This window comes from Mytilus edulis, chromosome 8 (genome assembly GCF_963676685.1).
Source record: "Mytilus edulis chromosome 8, xbMytEdul2.2, whole genome shotgun sequence".
NCBI classification, from domain to species: domain Eukaryota; kingdom Metazoa; phylum Mollusca; class Bivalvia; order Mytilida; family Mytilidae; genus Mytilus; species Mytilus edulis.
In genome coordinates, this window is record NC_092351.1 from 13,273,546 (window position 1) to 13,290,534 (window position 16,989).

General features: G+C 30.8%; 1 protein-coding gene across 6 annotated transcripts; it reads left to right on the plus strand.

The window, feature by feature from the left end:
* Positions 1-51: 51 nt before the first annotated feature.
* On the plus strand, positions 52-13,029 carry LOC139484843 (uncharacterized). 6 transcript variants are annotated; one of them, XR_011655165.1, is made up of 11 exons: positions 52-159; positions 4,485-4,572; positions 5,054-5,140; positions 5,656-5,805; positions 6,355-6,516; positions 7,372-7,475; positions 8,391-8,571; positions 9,020-9,172; positions 10,656-10,863; positions 11,325-11,944; positions 12,628-13,029. XR_011655165.1 is itself a non-coding variant. In XM_071268840.1 (11 exons), the coding sequence occupies exons 7-11, from the start codon at positions 8,539-8,541 to the stop codon at positions 12,649-12,651; spliced, it is 405 nt and encodes a 134-aa protein (XP_071124941.1). In that variant the 5' UTR covers positions 52-159; positions 4,485-4,572; positions 5,054-5,140; positions 5,656-5,805; positions 6,355-6,516; positions 7,372-7,475; positions 8,391-8,538; the 3' UTR covers positions 12,652-13,029. The 6 variants fall into 6 exon arrangements, 1 of the variants encoding a protein (XP_071124941.1); XR_011655161.1 differs by having other exon boundaries at positions 10,656-10,798; XM_071268840.1 differs by having other exon boundaries at positions 10,656-10,798; positions 11,893-11,944.
* The last annotated feature ends 3,960 nt before the right edge of the window (positions 13,030-16,989 follow it).

Sequence of the window (16,989 nt, forward strand, 5' to 3'; positions counted from 1 at the left end):
ATTATTTACTTTATAAGCGTTGGTTTGATTCGTTGGGGGTGTGTCTTATAAATGTATGACGAGTAGCCTCTGTATGAAGCATTGATCTCCTATGTGAAGGCATAGAAAGTGTACTATGGCGACCCGATGGCGGTAACAGAGAACAACAAAAACTATTTTGTAGCTTAATGCATGCAATACAACCTATCTGTCTGGTATTGGTAATACTTCTTTTTACCCATTCATGTAAAACATACTCTTTTTTGTCAAATAACACTTGAAATTAAATGAAGTTGCGGTGCATCGAAGGATCCAGCCTTCGGGGGACCGACTCCTGTCGTCCTGGTCGAAAATCGTCAAATTATTTTGATTGCTACCGAAAGAATATTCTTGTCATCTGTTTCACTAATAATATCTTAGAAATTAGGTGACTTACATGATGTCATTATACTCCTTCAAATGTCTTTAAATTTAAATGTCTTCTTATTTAAATTATTCAAAGGCCTTCAAATGCGGAACTAAATTCAATGAAATATTATGGGGGAGGGGTATCCAACCAGGTATCGGGATCGTTTGCCCTAGGTTCATTGCACGGAGTTTCTTCTCCCTGATACAGAGATCTCCATGGATGAAAATTGAACGATGGAGGAACTTTCACAATCATAAAATGTATCTACACCGTACAGTGTAACGCGATCGAAAGTATTTCATCCCTCCATATAAGGATAGGTGAACATGCTAATTCATTGCTTATTTAAATTATATTTATTTGAATTTTCATTATAAATACTATATATAGAAGTACATGTATATATTTTTTCAATAATTGCCGTTTGTAACCCTTCAAAGGCCAAGCCCTCATGCCCCCTCCATTTACCTTAGTCGAGCATGACCAATAGCTATCACGAAGGTCCCCATGTAGTTTTCTTGCTACTTTCGGTAATTGTTAAAAATCATGTGGAGCTTATTTTTTACGGACACTCAAATTCAGAAGTCATGAACCCATTACCGGTATGGCTGGTTTGCAGCAACGACAAAACGAGTAGTACGGGTAAAAGGGTCCGGTTATGTAAAAGGTTAAAAAGATTTGTAAAGCAAACGTTGTCAAATGAAAAGGTTTTTAATTACTTTATCTAGCAAATCCATGCTATGCAACATGCATCTTTCGAGTTTAAATAGAAACCGGAAATGCGGATATTTCAATTTGATTGTAAACTACAAAATGAATTTGGAACTACGATACAATATTTCTTTGCAGGAAATTAAAGGGGCACTAGCTACGAGATATATAAAAAATCTAAAGTTTGATTTTTTTGGTTCAATCAATAATGAAAGTGAAATAGTGAAATAACAATTTGCTTTTTGCAGCCAAAAAGGTTAAATTTTGTCAAATTACGCTAAGAAACATTGATAATTAGTAATTCACTTGCAAGTGAATGAGTCGACCTCTTTTTAATCCGTATTCATGTGAACTTCAATTTAACCCCATGCTAGAGATTGACAACTAATGCATTGTACGTGTACTGGTTATTTAAAGAAAAAGAATGTCAACAATAAAAGTGAAACTACGGTAAATCATTTGATTATTAATTCGATGCACATAAAATCATTCATATACGGTTAAAAGCAATGAGAACCATCTATTTTTAATCTATAAAATAAAATCAAACACACCTATAAAAATCTAATTGCACGTGTTGTTTTAATCTTTTCATATCTTTATTTATGTTTACATCGCTTATATGGTCATATTAGGTCAAATCGATAGTTAATTAGATGGCGTCTGGACTAAAATACACACGAAACGAATCTAAATATTATCTACCCCATGCTCTGTTAACTGTTTATTTTAGACTTTTGATAGTTTGGATAAATGTTTTACATAGTTATAAATCAAATATGAGAATTTGAGTCAAATCGGTGACCATGAATTTGACAGCTAATGCCCCTTTAAAAGTTTTTACTTTTTAACTTTTAAAGTAATTCTATATTATCGTTACAATACCGCAGTACTCGAGTTATTTGCAATGAAATAATAATTACTGTTTTACGTCTTATTTTGTACTTCTTAAAAAGGGGGATGCTGATAGCGTAACTAAGTCAAAATAAAAGCATGTGATAGTCCGTTCGCCCTATTTTCATGTATGATATGTATATGATACATTAATGAACGAGATATATATATTTTATATCCATTAAAATTAAATACAGAATACTTGCTAAATTTATATAAATTAAATAAAATTCTTGGCTGCATTGTTACACTTTAATTTATAATTAAATTCTGAGAAACTTATTTCCTAGTAAGGTAATTGCATACAGATACAAACTTAGTCATCAATGAATTGTCATGTCATGGTTTCTTTTATACACATTAAACATGCCACCAAGGACCTATACATACAATTTATGTTATTAACACATCATGGACCATAATAAAACAGAAGACCTATGTAGCTATTATCAACACATCATGGGCTCTTAAACTACAATGAAACAGAAGACCATGGATCAATTAGACACACCATAATCTCTTTTATACATATAACCCATGAGACCATGGACTTATAATTAACACATCTATTAACACATGACACCATAGACATAATTCATGTTATTAACACATCATGGACTCTTATACCACAATAAAGATAGACCCTGGACCAATTAGACTCAAAAACATGCCATGGTCTCATATTACGCATATTACACATGAGACCAAGGACCTATTCATGTACATGCTATATATCTGTCATAAGCATATCATTTAAACCACAAATAAACATAAGATCCTGGACCACACAAAACTGTAAATGGCATGCCATGGTCTCATTAATGCATATTACACGTGAGACCTTGGACCTAAACATATCTCGGACTTTTAAACCACAAAGAAACATGAGACTAAGGACCAAATAGACAGTAAATAACATGCTATGGTCTCATTAATACATATTACACATGAGACCATGGACCTATAAATCTGTAAATAACACTTCATAGACTCTTATACCACAAAGAAACAAGACCATGGACCATTAGTCTGTTTTCCAATTCCTGTAATTAGAGACTACTTTTTTGGTTGCCTCCCTTAGGAGTATATTAATGTTTAATGGCAATGGAGATCTAGTAGAAAAAGCAAACATATCTGTGCATTTTGTGGGTAACCATTAAGTTTTTCGATTCATTTAAAAACATTTAACTCTGTGTTAAGCTAAATACTTTTTATAGATTTTAAATTTGTTAAAACGTTAATATATCACTTTCAACTTAAGCTGAGTGGTCAAATACCAGATTACGATTGACCAAGGGAAGTTATTTGTTTAAAAAGTGTGTAGTTACAGAATCAAATTGGTAATTGGTAAAGGAATTGTTTTACATTAAAAAAAATAATGATGTAAAACATGTAGTAGACTGTAAAAAATAAAAAATTATATCAATTATTTGAATGATAGCTAACAATAGTTCTTACAAAGGATACTATAATTATGATACAGTACACTTCAATTTATGATATGTAATAAGCAAGTCTTTACCTGTTTGATATATATATGTATTCATATATATTTAACATGCTATATATGTTATAATATCATTTTACTTTTATTCCAGTCTGAAAATAATTATACAAGCTGCATCATTTTTCTAATTCTGTAAAGATTTCAGAGATGTCAATTTCCCAAGTGTTGAAAAGAAAACTGTAATGTTTTGTGTATTTAGTTCTTTAAGATTCTATTTTGACTTAAATTTAGTAACTTTACATAGTCAGTCAAGCCAATTAAAATGTTTTAGTCCTATATGTGTGTAAACTTTAATTTGTGCATATTTATTTACATATTATTTTTCATAAAATGGAAATAATAGATAAACAGTATCAATATAGAAGATCACATGAGTAGTAGATAAATCATGGTGATGGTTATAGTATGAGAGAGAGAAAAATCTGTTGAGTTAGAGATTATATATTTAAAAAATTAAAGTTGTCTCTAGTTATCCTACATTATGCTACTTAGTACATGTAGTATATTCATAGTGTATTTTATATGGAATATTGATCACTGTTTAAATTTATTTTAAATGCTTTCAAAATTCAAAATAACTTATTACAGGTATTTTACAGTTATTCAAATATTATTTTTATGCCCCATTTATGGGCATTATGTTTTCTGGTCTGTGCATCCGTCTGTTCGTTTGTCCATTCGTCTATCTGTCCCACTTCAGGTTAAAGTTTTTGGTAGAGGTAGTTTTTAATGAAGCTGAAGTCCAATCAACTTGAAACTTAGTATGCATGTTCCATTTGATATGATCTTTCTAATTTTAATGCCAAGTAAGAGATTATCCCCCATTTTCACGCTCCGCTGAACATAGTAAATGATAGTGCCCAGGGGCATCCGTGTACTGGGGACACATTCTTGTTTTTTATAAATGTAAAAAGTGTTTTTTTCTTATATAATTTTCCTTAGTATCGCTCTTGATTACTTGAATTTAGTATGTTATACTTTTAGGTGGAGAATTTCAAAGATGAATATCCAGAATATGCTATTATTTGTATGGCTGTTGTTAATAATGCCATTGTGCATGTTGTATCAACTGGTATGTATCTGTAATCATACATTTGAGACATTTTTTCTCTGATTAACTTTTATCATGCCATGTCTTAAACAAATATTACCACATGTATTATTACATTTAATGGACTTATTAACCATAGTAAAAGTAACCAACCCTGAAAAAATATTGATAGATTATTGAAGGGTCTCCAATTAAGAGTTTCTCTGCAAAAATCTCATGAAAGACAAACAAACATCCGCTTGTTAGAAAGATCTATTTTAGAGTTAAAATATGATAAATGAAATAGACATATATATGGTCAATTTTTAAATGTAATAATTTCAGTAGACCTGTGCTATTTATAAATTCAACTTTCTTTTTTTTAAATTTTACATTTTAATACATTTGTACTTTTAAAAGAGTTTCTTTGCTTTTCGAGTATTAACTTATTAAACTGAGATAGATTTAAACAGCAAATGTTGATATATTGAAAAGATATATATGTTTTTTGTATTATATTCAGGTTCAGTACAGATGAAGTTTATGTTGGTTCAAAATTAGCATGTAACAAAGACGTACAAAGATATACTTCTTGGCATGCAGTTTAATGGTAAACCTACAGAATATATAAAAAAGAAGATGTGGTATGATTGCCAATTAGACAACTATCCACAAAAGACCAAAATGACACAGACATTAACAATTATAGGTCACTGTACGGCCTTCAACAATGAGCAAAGCCCATACCCGCATAGTCAGCTATAAAAGGCCCCGATATGACAATGTAAAACAATTCAAACGAGAAAACCAACTAATATGTTTATATTACATATCCTTCTTCATGCATATTTTTTTCCTTTTGTTCTGCTTCACATTTTTATTCTTCCACATAAGTTATGTTTCACTGTTCAACTACTGGACCCATTTTAAGCAATTAGCTTGATTTTACTGCATAATGTACACATGGGTACATGTTGCAATATCTCAAATATAGAAAAATAGATGTATTAATATTTATGGTTAGTGAAATGAGTCTTTTTAGTTGAAGGGAAAACCAAGTGGCATATTGTAATTAGAGCTGTTAAACCATAGTTTTATGATACTGATACAGTGCTTGTTTTTCAGAGGCAGACAAAACTCCAGATCAGGCTGCAGACAATAATATTGTATCAATACCATACTCTTCTGTGCTGGAAACTAACGTCTATGATTTGCATGTTGGCATCATGAGAACTCCGATATCCAAATCAGCTAAACCAATCACTTCTCTATCTAGTATGACACAATTTATTTTTATGTATTTTCTTTTTTTTAATATTAATAATGTATGGTTTTCATTGTTATATCCTTGTAACTTGAAAACATTTTTAAATAGCACATTTTTAATGGTTTACCATTATAACTTACATGACTTACTGATAGGATGTTATAACTTTCTATTTAACCTCGATAAAGGGGGATATGATGCAGCTTATTGGCTTGCCTGTTTTCATGACATTTTTTGCACTTGGTTGCAGTTTATATACATTCTAGGATTGAAAGCCTTTGGCTTAGAAAACATCAGCATAATGACCCATATCTTTTCCCTTTGGTATTTAATCCTTTGTAATGTTTTGCCTATATTTCTGATATTTACATATTTCTTTTTAAGATACAGGCTCTTTGGGTTTAATTGTTCTTTTAGAATTGGTCTATTCCATGGGCATAATCTTTTGATAGACAGTGTTACAAATAATACTCATTATTTTACTTATCTTTTACACCATCAACTTTTGTAGTCACATCAATCAGTCGTAATGCAAATTGCTATTGAATATCTTTTAGTATATAAATGGTACTGAAGAAGAATGTGTAGAAACTGTCAACCATGATCCAATAGAGCCTTAGAAAATATGAGAAGGGGACAAGGAAATGCAGGAGACGGATGAAGAACAAGGGGGCATAATTTTTCAAGACAGGACAGGAGAAAGGGCAAGAACCAGAGGGGTAAACACATGTTCGATATGAAGATAATTCAATACAGGTTGTTTTTTTATGTCTGTCTAGGTTAAGGAACTTTTATTTTTTCATAAATAATTAAAGTTATTCATTGTATGTATTTCAAAGAGACCAAATGATATAGTAGTTAACAACAGTTCACTTTTCTATCTCCAACAATGAGCAAAACCCATTACACTTATCCAGCCATGACAGTCCCTGAAATTACAAATGATAAACATAAAATTCCTGTACAAAACAATATACAAATATAATATCAGAAGACAACCAATGAATTACACTGGATTTGTCCTTTTTTTCTGTTGTACTAATAGGAGAAATAGAGGTAATATCGAAATAAAAAAAGAACTTAATTACATAAATCGCTTAAATTTTTAAATTATTTGGTTTGTGTACAGCTTATTTGAAAACAATAATAAAAAATATAGGTCACCGATGAGTTAAAAAAGAAATTTCAGTTTTATTGCCAAAAAATGCATTTTTGCATCAAAGGGAGATTATTTGGAGCTTTTTCAATGAAATAGATATTTTAAAAGTCATCTGGGGCCAAACCTAATCAATTTTTTTTTATTAAATTTTGTACCATATCATAAAGTTATAACTAATAGTGTAATAAATAAAATTTGTAATGAGAAAGACAAATGTTTATTTTTTCTCTTAACCAAATACAGTCGTAACATTTCTTAGCGAAACGTGATCGGTTTTATAGAATATTTCAGATGAGATCATAGTTTAATAATTCAAACCCAATTTCATAGAAATTTCGTGATGACGACCCTTTGATTATCTTTAAAGTTAACCTGGTCATACTTTAATTTAGTTTCTTTTTTGGGGGGTTTACAGTTAGATGGACGGATAGATCATGATCTTGAAGGGAATTTGGTAATACCCTAAGATGATGTTGTGAAGCTGTTACCTCATCATATAGCCGAATGTTTATTCTGAAGGTATATATTGTATCACAATAAAGGAGTATTTCTAAACAGATTGGTTTCCTAATGTCATCTTAAATGTAAGTAGTGGGTACCAAACGACAATTTAAAATTTTGATCTGAATTGTTGTTACGCTATATGACACACAACGTGTTAAAACATACTGATTTGCTCACATACAATTTTGAATATGGTTGACCAAAGTTCATCAAATGACAATAATAAGACATTATAATGAATATCCTTTTCACGTATAAATTTTTGTACCCGCGAGCCTCCTTAAGTGTTAAATTTTTATCCTTTTAGAATAAGTTTATTTAATAATTGATAACTTTACTCAGAGCAAACTTATTGTTTAAAGCTTGGTTAACAACATGATACAGAAAATCTAATGAACTGTCAAATTATTTTTAAAGAAGTCTTTAACTGTTACAGCAACAGGAGATATCTGTACAGAAAAAAGAAGCTGTAAATTGGCCATTTAAAACATAAATGTTGGGTACATGCAAAAAAAATACCATTAACACAAAACAAATGATTGATTGATTGAAAATTTGTTGCTAAACATCCAGTGGTGAATATTTCATGCATGTTCAGGATGACATAATAAATTACAAATATATTAAAGGAAATATGTCTGAAATGTTTTTATGTCCCACCTACGATAGTAGAGGGGCATTATGTTTTCTGGTCTGTGCGTCCTTCCATCCGTCTGTTCGTTTGTTCGTCTGTCCATCCATCCCTTCATCTAGTAGGTATATAATTTGAGTTGATAACATGCATGTAACTGCAGATTTTAAAATAATTTTTCATAGCCTACATTAAATCATGCATTAAGATAGAACTACATCCTTGTTTATTTTGCTTTGTTTATAGTTAATATTCTTTGGAAATCGGGTATTATTAGAGATGTCTTTTTTTTTTTTTAGGTATAAAGACTGTATACCACTTTCCATAGGGGAATGAACAGCTTACCAGTTCACAGCAAATGAAAGTTGCATTTATAATGCAGTGTCCATTATCCTCTATAGAAATGAAGATACGGCTGTGGTACTGAAGCTGGCTGAAGTGTTGAAAATGGTGGATAATATGGTACCATTTCCAAAATATGTAAGAATACAATATATGTTTTTTGTATTTTCCTTTATTTTATACCCTTCTATTACAGATAGAAAATAGAATTGTTTGTTGCTCCTTCATAAATCTTATGACTGGAAACATTTGTTTGCTGAACAGTTCTCTTAAATTGTTAAATCATATAAAGCAAGTATAAAATTCAACATTAAGACCTGTTTATTTAAAAATATTTATAATTGCAATTTACAATCCATTCATATGATCACAATCTGGTGCTTCAATCAATTTCACTATAATGTAGTATGATAAAAGAGTAGCACATAAGTATACAAATGTAAACCAAAAGGATATGCATAAAAAAATTATGTAAATCACAGATTACCATTAAGGGGTTATCTATGCTTGGCAATATTAATTTTTTTTTTTTTGCCTGTAGAAAGGTATATTTATTCTTATGGTATTATTGTAATATTTCTCTAAGATTGTAGAAGAATTCAAAGAGAAAACTGACCTGTGGGTTAAATCTACCCTGCAGCAGGTGATTGCAGCCTCGACAGCAGAGGAAGTAGAGTATGGATGCAGAAAAGAGCTGGTCTCGACTATTCAATATCCATACACTACAGGGACCCGAATAGTATAAAGTTTCTCAAAATAATTTTTATGATTTAAAAGTTTAAAAAATATATTAATATGAAAATGAGGAAATGTGGTATGATTTCCAATGAGATTACTCTCCACAAAAGACAAAATTACACATTTATTTAACAACTACAGGTCCCAGCCTAATCTTCAACATTAAGTACAGTCCATATTGCATAATGGGCTATAAAAGCTCCAAAATGACAAATCTAAAACCATTCAAACAAGAAAACTTACAGCCTGATTTATGTACAAAATAATGAATGAAAAATGCACATATTTCCTTAAAACAAATAGTTATAGTTCTGTTCTGTATATGATTACTGGTCAACTTCTTTTGTCAAGCCTTCGACTTCAGTCGAAAAAGCGAGACTAAGCGATCCTACAATCCGTCGTCGTCGGCGGCGTCCACAAATATTCACTCTGTGGTTAAAGTTTTTGAAATTTTAATAACTTTCTTAAACTATACTGAATTTCTACCAAACTTGGACAGAAGCTTGTTTATGATCATAAGAAAGTATCCAGAAGTAAATTTTGTAAAAATAAAATTCTATTTTTTCCGTATTTACTTTTAAATGGACTTAGTTTTTCTGAGAGGAAACATTACATTCACTCTGTGGTTAAAGTTTTTAAATTTTAATAACTTTCATAAACTATCCTTGATTTGTACCAAACTTGGACAGAAGCTTGTTTATGATCATAAGATAGTATCAAGAAGAAAATTTTGTGAAAATAAATTTCCACTTTTCCGTATTTTACTTATAAATGGACTTAGTTTTTCTGCGAGGAAACATTACATTCACTCTGTGGTTAAAGTTTTTAAAATTTTAATAACTTTCATAAACTATCCTTGATTTGTACCAAACTTGGACAGAAGCTTGTTTATGATCATAAGATAGAATCAAGAAGAAAATTTTGTAAAAATAAATTTCCACTTTTCCGTATTTTACTTATAAATGGACTTAGATTTTTTGCCAGAAACAAAACATTCACTCTGTGGTTTAAGTTTTTAAAATTTTTATAATGTTCTTAAACTATCCTGGATTTCTACCAAACTTTGACAAAATATTGTTTCTGATCATAAGATATTATTCAGAAGTAAATTTTGTAAAAAAAAATTTCACTTTTTCTGTATTTTACTTATAAATGGACTTAGTTTTTCTTCCAGTTAACATTACATACAGTCTGCAGTTAAAGTTTATAAAACATTTATTAGATTCATAAACTATCCTGGATTTTTTATCAAACTTGGAAGCTTCTTTCAATCAAAAGACAGTATCGAGAGGGAAATTTTTATTGATGTTTTTCCTCATTTTTGTTGAGTCTGCGATTAACAGCAAAAGTAGGCGGGACACTGGGTTCTGTGGAACCCTTACGAATTTTATTGATGATCAATGCATGAAATAGTAGACCAAGTATTCTGTTTTTAATTTTGCTACCTATGTGTATTATCTATAGCTTTGTTATTTTTGTTTCAGCTGTTTCCCATTGTTTTCATGTCCAATACAACAGCACTGCAAAAAATACCAGCAGTACAGCAGCTGATCCTGCCACCATTGACATCCTCAGCTAGACCATCATCTTTACACTTGGTTTTGATGCCTACCAAGCCAAGACATATGTAAGATATAAAAGGTGTAGGCCTCACTTTATCCTGCAATCAGCTAACTATTGTACAAATAACAGGTACAAACATAGTTTTTTGCTTTATTTGTATATTTTGGAAAAGTATCAAATCTATTTGTACTCGCTACGATGCAGATATCCACTCAAAATATATCATGCTAACAATTTCTATGTTTTTAATTTGTTTCTTTTTTTACAAGCATCGCTCACATTGTTAACACATACATTTATAGTGTGTGGAATGGCAATTCCATTATAAAGGTTGATGTAAAGTCTGATTTTCGTATTCCTTAGGAGTGACTAAAAAATATTTCATATTCTGAGGAGTTCAGCAAATTATCTAAAGAATTTTTAAAAAAATTATCTGACTTGAATTCAACATAAATACATTTAAGTTTACATCACAAAGCATTTTGAAGTAAAATGTAATAAATTTATGGACACTGAAATGCATTTTTGTTTTTATTTTTGAATTTAGTTATACTTTTATAATATATTTTTTTATTATTTTCTTCATACAGCTCTGCATCTATCAACTCTATCTACAATGAGGTTCCAGATGTCTGCTCATTGGGACCTTATGGAAGCAGTATTGAGGATTGTGTGCTTTTTTGCCCTTCAGTTATGCTGTTTTCTGGACAGCCATCACAAGGTTATAACCCCAGGCTGGGTGGAATGTACCATTTGTGGACAGTTGGTTCATGATACATGCATGGGTGTCACTGCAGCAACCTTTAGCTTGCAGGATGATTTACCATGTGGATGTGATTGCCTGCAAAAAGGAGAGTTTTAACAGAAAAGATTGAAACTACCTAGCTCTCGTTAAAAAAACTCTCCCTTTATCCAGTCTAATTTACCCAAATATAAAATTCTGTGTTTTCAATACTTAGTACTTCATTTCTATGGAAATTTTACCAAAATATTTCTATAAGTTTTTTCTATATTTTTGTTGATTGTAAGTTTATTTTTATGTACACCATTTAGAGATAAGTCTTAGGCTATTGGAACAGTATTTTGTATTGTGTTAGCTACAATGATCTACAATGTATTTAACATTGCATACTTATAATATTATTTTTTTTATTTCAGCATTGAATACTACACAAATTTACAGGTTAAAGACCTTGATATGGATTTCGATGTAAGTGAAAGAACAAACATATATTAAATAATGCTGACTCAGATCACTACAAATGAACACTAAAATGAGAAGAAACACAAGTTATACAAATATTATGTATTTTGTTTTTGTTGTAAATAGCCAAAACATGATTTCTTCTTTGAACAGTATGCCATACTTTTTGTTTTACAGTTCTTCTGGTGATGAAATATTATATTAAGGTGGTACCAAAGCCCTTGGCTAAAATTGATTTGGATTGTTTAATTTCTACAAATTTTGACAAAATGTTTACTTTGAGCCTTTGACCAAAATAAAAAAAAATTCAAAAAAACATGAACCACACAATTTATAGGAAAAAACTCAATAGATTTACAGCAGTTTGACACACATAAAATTTGATCATTCAAAAGCTTAATATTTAACATCAATAAATAGTGATTTAAACATTCAGCTGATTTAACAGAGTTATCTCCCAGTTGTGTTATGTACCACATTAAAAGGGCATTGTCATGGTCCACAGAGTACTGATTTCATATGAAATTTCAATATAAGAAAATTCTGTTGACCTGTAAACTTCTAGTATCATTCATGTAGATCAAGAGGAATACATGTTGAAATGTGAAATTGGTATATAGATTGAATTATAGTGAAAAAGTTTTCAAACTGATTCAAATGATTTAACATTTTGTTCTTATTAATTTTAGGTTTATATACAAGTTCTATGTTAAAAAGAAGAAGTAAACAAGCCTATGGCTGAACTGGTTCTCATGAGACATAAACCAGCTGACCACTGTCAATCATCTCATGTTGACAACTTTATATCATTCCATGTTGATCACTGCATATCATTGTGACATCCATTTTCATTTTTTTCATCTTCAAAAAACGTTTATCTCTAGATGTTTGTAGCAAAACCTGTTGACTAAATCTATATTTAAAGTGGCAACCCATGTATTTAAATTTGTTTTATGATATATAATCTCTTATATCAACTTTTTAGCTCACCTGGCCTAAAGGGCCAATTGAGCTTTTCTCATCACTTGTAGTCTGTCGTCATTAACTTTAATAAAAATCTTCTCCTCTGAAACTACTGGGCAAAATTTAACCAAACAATCATCATTGGGGTATCTCGTTTCAAAAATGTGTCCGGTGACAGGGCAAACCAACCAGATGGCCGCCCCGCTAAAGATAGAACATAGGGCAAAATGTAGATTTTGGCTTGTATTTCTGAAACCAAAGCATGTAGAGCAAATCTGAAAAGGGGTAAAATTGTTTATCAGATTAAGATCTATCTGCTAAGAAATTTTCAGATGAAGCGGACAACCCTTTGTTGGGTTGCTGCCCCTGAATTGGTAATTTTAAGGAAATTTTTCCGTTTTTGGTTATTATCTTGAATATTATTATAGATGGAGATAATCTGTAAACAGCAATAATGTTCAGCAAAGTAAGATCTACAAAAAAGTCAAATGATCAAAATGGTCAACTGACCCCTTAAGGAGTTATTGCCAATTTTTAACAATTTTCATAAATTTTGTCAATTTTGTCAATTATTACAAAATGAGTTAACTCCTGGGACAAGTTCATTATAGATATAGTCAGCAGCAAAAATGTTCAGTAAAGTAAGATCTATAAACACATCACCAAAACACAAATTTGTCATGAATTCATCTGTGTCCTACGTTTATTATATGCACATAGACCAAGGTGAGCGACACAGGCTCTCAAGAGCCTCTAGTTTATTTGCAAATATTAATCCTAAAAATGATTTTCATATTTATCTCACAAAACATTTTGGGAACTCAGTAATTGATAACATATCTTTGATATATTTTTTCATTATATTATTATTGAAAATATAATTGTTAAAACTCTTGGCTATAAAATTAAAATATTAATCCTTAATAGCTAAAAATGATGCTCTAATTTATCACAAAAAAACTTAATTGATAACATATCTTTGATATATTTTTTCATTATATTATTATTGAAAATATAATTGTTAAAACTCTTGGCTATAAAATTAAAATATTAATCCTTAATAGCTAAAAATGATGCTCTAATTTATCACAAAAAAACTTTTTTGGAACTCAATAATTGATAACATATATATGACTTATGTTTTCATTATATTATAATTGAAAATATAATTGTTAAACCACTTGACTATGAAATTATGTAATTATCTTAATTCAGCATGGAAAACGAGATGTCAAATTATTACTTAACATTGTATCATTTATGTTGTTTTCTGCTATTTATTATTGTGTCATATATGTAATATATGTTTTGATTGCAATGGCATGTAAATTTATTTTTGCAAATAAACTTATTCATTCATATTCAATTATATAGATTTTAGTATATGAAAACTTCCGTTACAAGACAAAGTCATGGTATATGTGCATTTAAATTGAAGCTTTAAACAAGGATGTTTGCTGTCATTGTAAGGTTGAACTTTGTCATAAGCTTAAAATGTTTTCTCTTTTTTATTCATATGAATTGTTTATACCCTTCTAATAAATTTAGGAAGATGTGGTGTAAATGCCAATGAGACCATTTTCCATCTAAATAACAATTTATAAAAGTAAACCATTATAGGTCAAGGTATGGCCTTCAACATGGAGCCTTGGCTCAATGTGAACAACCAGCTATAAATGGCTAAAAAAATTACTGTATCTGTAACTCATTGGTGTTTAAACGGTGTATAGAGTTTATACCAATCAAATAACTCTGTCTCACTGATGTATGAACATTTTATCTTGCCCCTATAAACTACCGGTACATGGTGACTAGGTATATTTGATATAGGTTGTCCTAAAAGATATAGGATTAGTTACCTTATGGGGAAAGTAAGGAGTTGCTTCCCTTTCAAAACAAAAAAGATGCTATCACCCTTCATATGTACAAAACAGTGTTGGGGTAAAATCTGAAAGGATTCAACAGACGAAGAAATAGTTGAGAAAAGGTCTCATTGGTGTATGAATGTTATAACGGGTTTATACCCGAGTATCTGTGTCTCATTGGTATATCAACCTTATATAGGCTTTATACCCACTGAATAACTGTCTCATTGGTATATATGGTTTATACCTATATAATAACTGTATTGATGGTATGTGTGTTTTAATGTCCAGCTATCCTCTCTGGATATTGCGGACTGATATACCTATTTACAGATTTGGGTCTGTGTCATTTGGCTTTCATTATACTCCAACTGCGTGGCTAGTACGGATTATCAGGCCGTTTTGCCAAGATGTCTGCTTGCATTGCCTCTTGGGATTCTATTCTTACAGGCTATGTATGTGGTGGAGTGCACGGTAGGTCTGGGTTGTTGATGTCTTATTGGTGTATTAACGTTTTATATGGAAATATATCCATCAAATGACCATGTCTCATTGATGAATAACCGTTTTATAGGATATATATCCATCGAAAACTGTCTTATTGGTGTATGAAAGTTTTATAGGGTTTAAACGCATCGAATAAATGTGTATGATTGGTATATGGACGTTGCTTAGAGTATAAACACATCAAGTAAATGTGTCTCATTGGTGTATGTACGTTATGTAGGGTTTATACCCGTCGAATAACTGTGTCTCATTGGTGCATGTACGTCATATAGGGTTTTATACCCATTGAATAAGTGTCTCATTGATGTATAAACGTTTTATAGGGTATATACCCATCGAATAAATAGGTCTCAGTGGTGTATGACCGTTATATAGGGTTTATACCCATCGAATAAATGTGTCTCATTGATATATGAACAGTATATAGGGTTTATACCTATAAAATAAATGTGTCTCATTGCTTTATTTAGGGTTTATACCCATCGAATAACTGTGTCTACTTGGTGTAAGACCGTTATATAGGGTATATATACCTATAGAATAAATGTGTCTCATTGGTGTATGACCGTTATAGAGGGTTGATACCCATCGAATAAGTGTCTCATTGGTGTTTAAACGTTTTATAGGGCATATACCCATCGAATAAATGTGTCTCAGTGGTGTATAACGTTTTCTAGGGTATATATCCATCGAATAACTGTGTCTCATTGGTGTATGAATGTTTTATAGGGTATAAACACATCGAAATACCCATCGAATAACTGTCTCTCATTGGCGTATGTACGTTATATAGGGTTTTTTACCCATTGAATAAGTGTCTCATTGATGTATAAACGGTTTATAGGGTATATACCTATCGAATAAATGTGTCTCATTGGTGTATGAACGATTTATAGGGTTGATACCCATCGAATAAATGTGTCTCATTGGTGTATGTACGTTATATAGGATATATATCCATCGAAACACTGTGTCTTTTTGGTGTATGAACTATATATAGGGTATATACCCATCGAATAACTGTCTCTCATTGGCGTATGTACGTTATATAGGGTTTTTTACCCATTGAATAAGTGTCTCATTGATGTATAAACGTTTTATAGGGTATATATCCATCGAATAAATGTGTCTCATTTGTGTATAACGTTTTATAGGGTATATATCCATCGAATAACTGTGTCTCATTGGTGTATGAATGTTTTATAGGGTATAAACACATCAAAACGCTGTGTCCCATTGGTGTATGAACGATATATAGGGTTGATACCTATCGAATAAATGTGTCCCATTGGTGTATGAACGATATATAGGGTTGATACCCATCGAATAACTGCATGTGTGTCATTGGTGTATGACCGTTATATAGGGTTGATACCTATAGAATAAATTTGTCTCATTGGTGTAAGAACGATTTATAGGGTTGATACCTATAGAATAAATTTGTCTCATTCATGTATGAAAGTTTTAAAGGGTTTATATCCATCGAAACAGGTCTTATAGGGCATATACCCATCGAATAAATGTGTCTCAGTGGTGTATAACGTTTTCTAGGGTATATATCCATCGAATAACTGTCTCTCATTGGTGTATGAATGTTTTATAGGGTATAAACACATCGAAACGCTGTGTCCCATTGGTGTATGAACGATATATAGGGTTGATACCTATCGAATAAATGTGTCTTTTGGGTGTATGAACGATATATAGAGTTTATAC

Bases quoted from the DNA above. Each gene is read 5' to 3' on its own strand.
- LOC139484843 (XM_071268840.1), top strand. From the start codon at position 8,539: ATGGTGGATAATATGGTACCATTTCCAAAATAT. The intron at 10,799-11,892 runs GTAAGATATAAA...TTTTTATTTCAG, and splicing joins CCTACCAAGCCAAGACATAT to CATTGAATACTACACAAATT. The intron at 11,945-12,627 runs GTAAGTGAAAGA...TATTAATTTTAG, and splicing joins ACCTTGATATGGATTTCGAT to GTTTATATACAAGTTCTATG.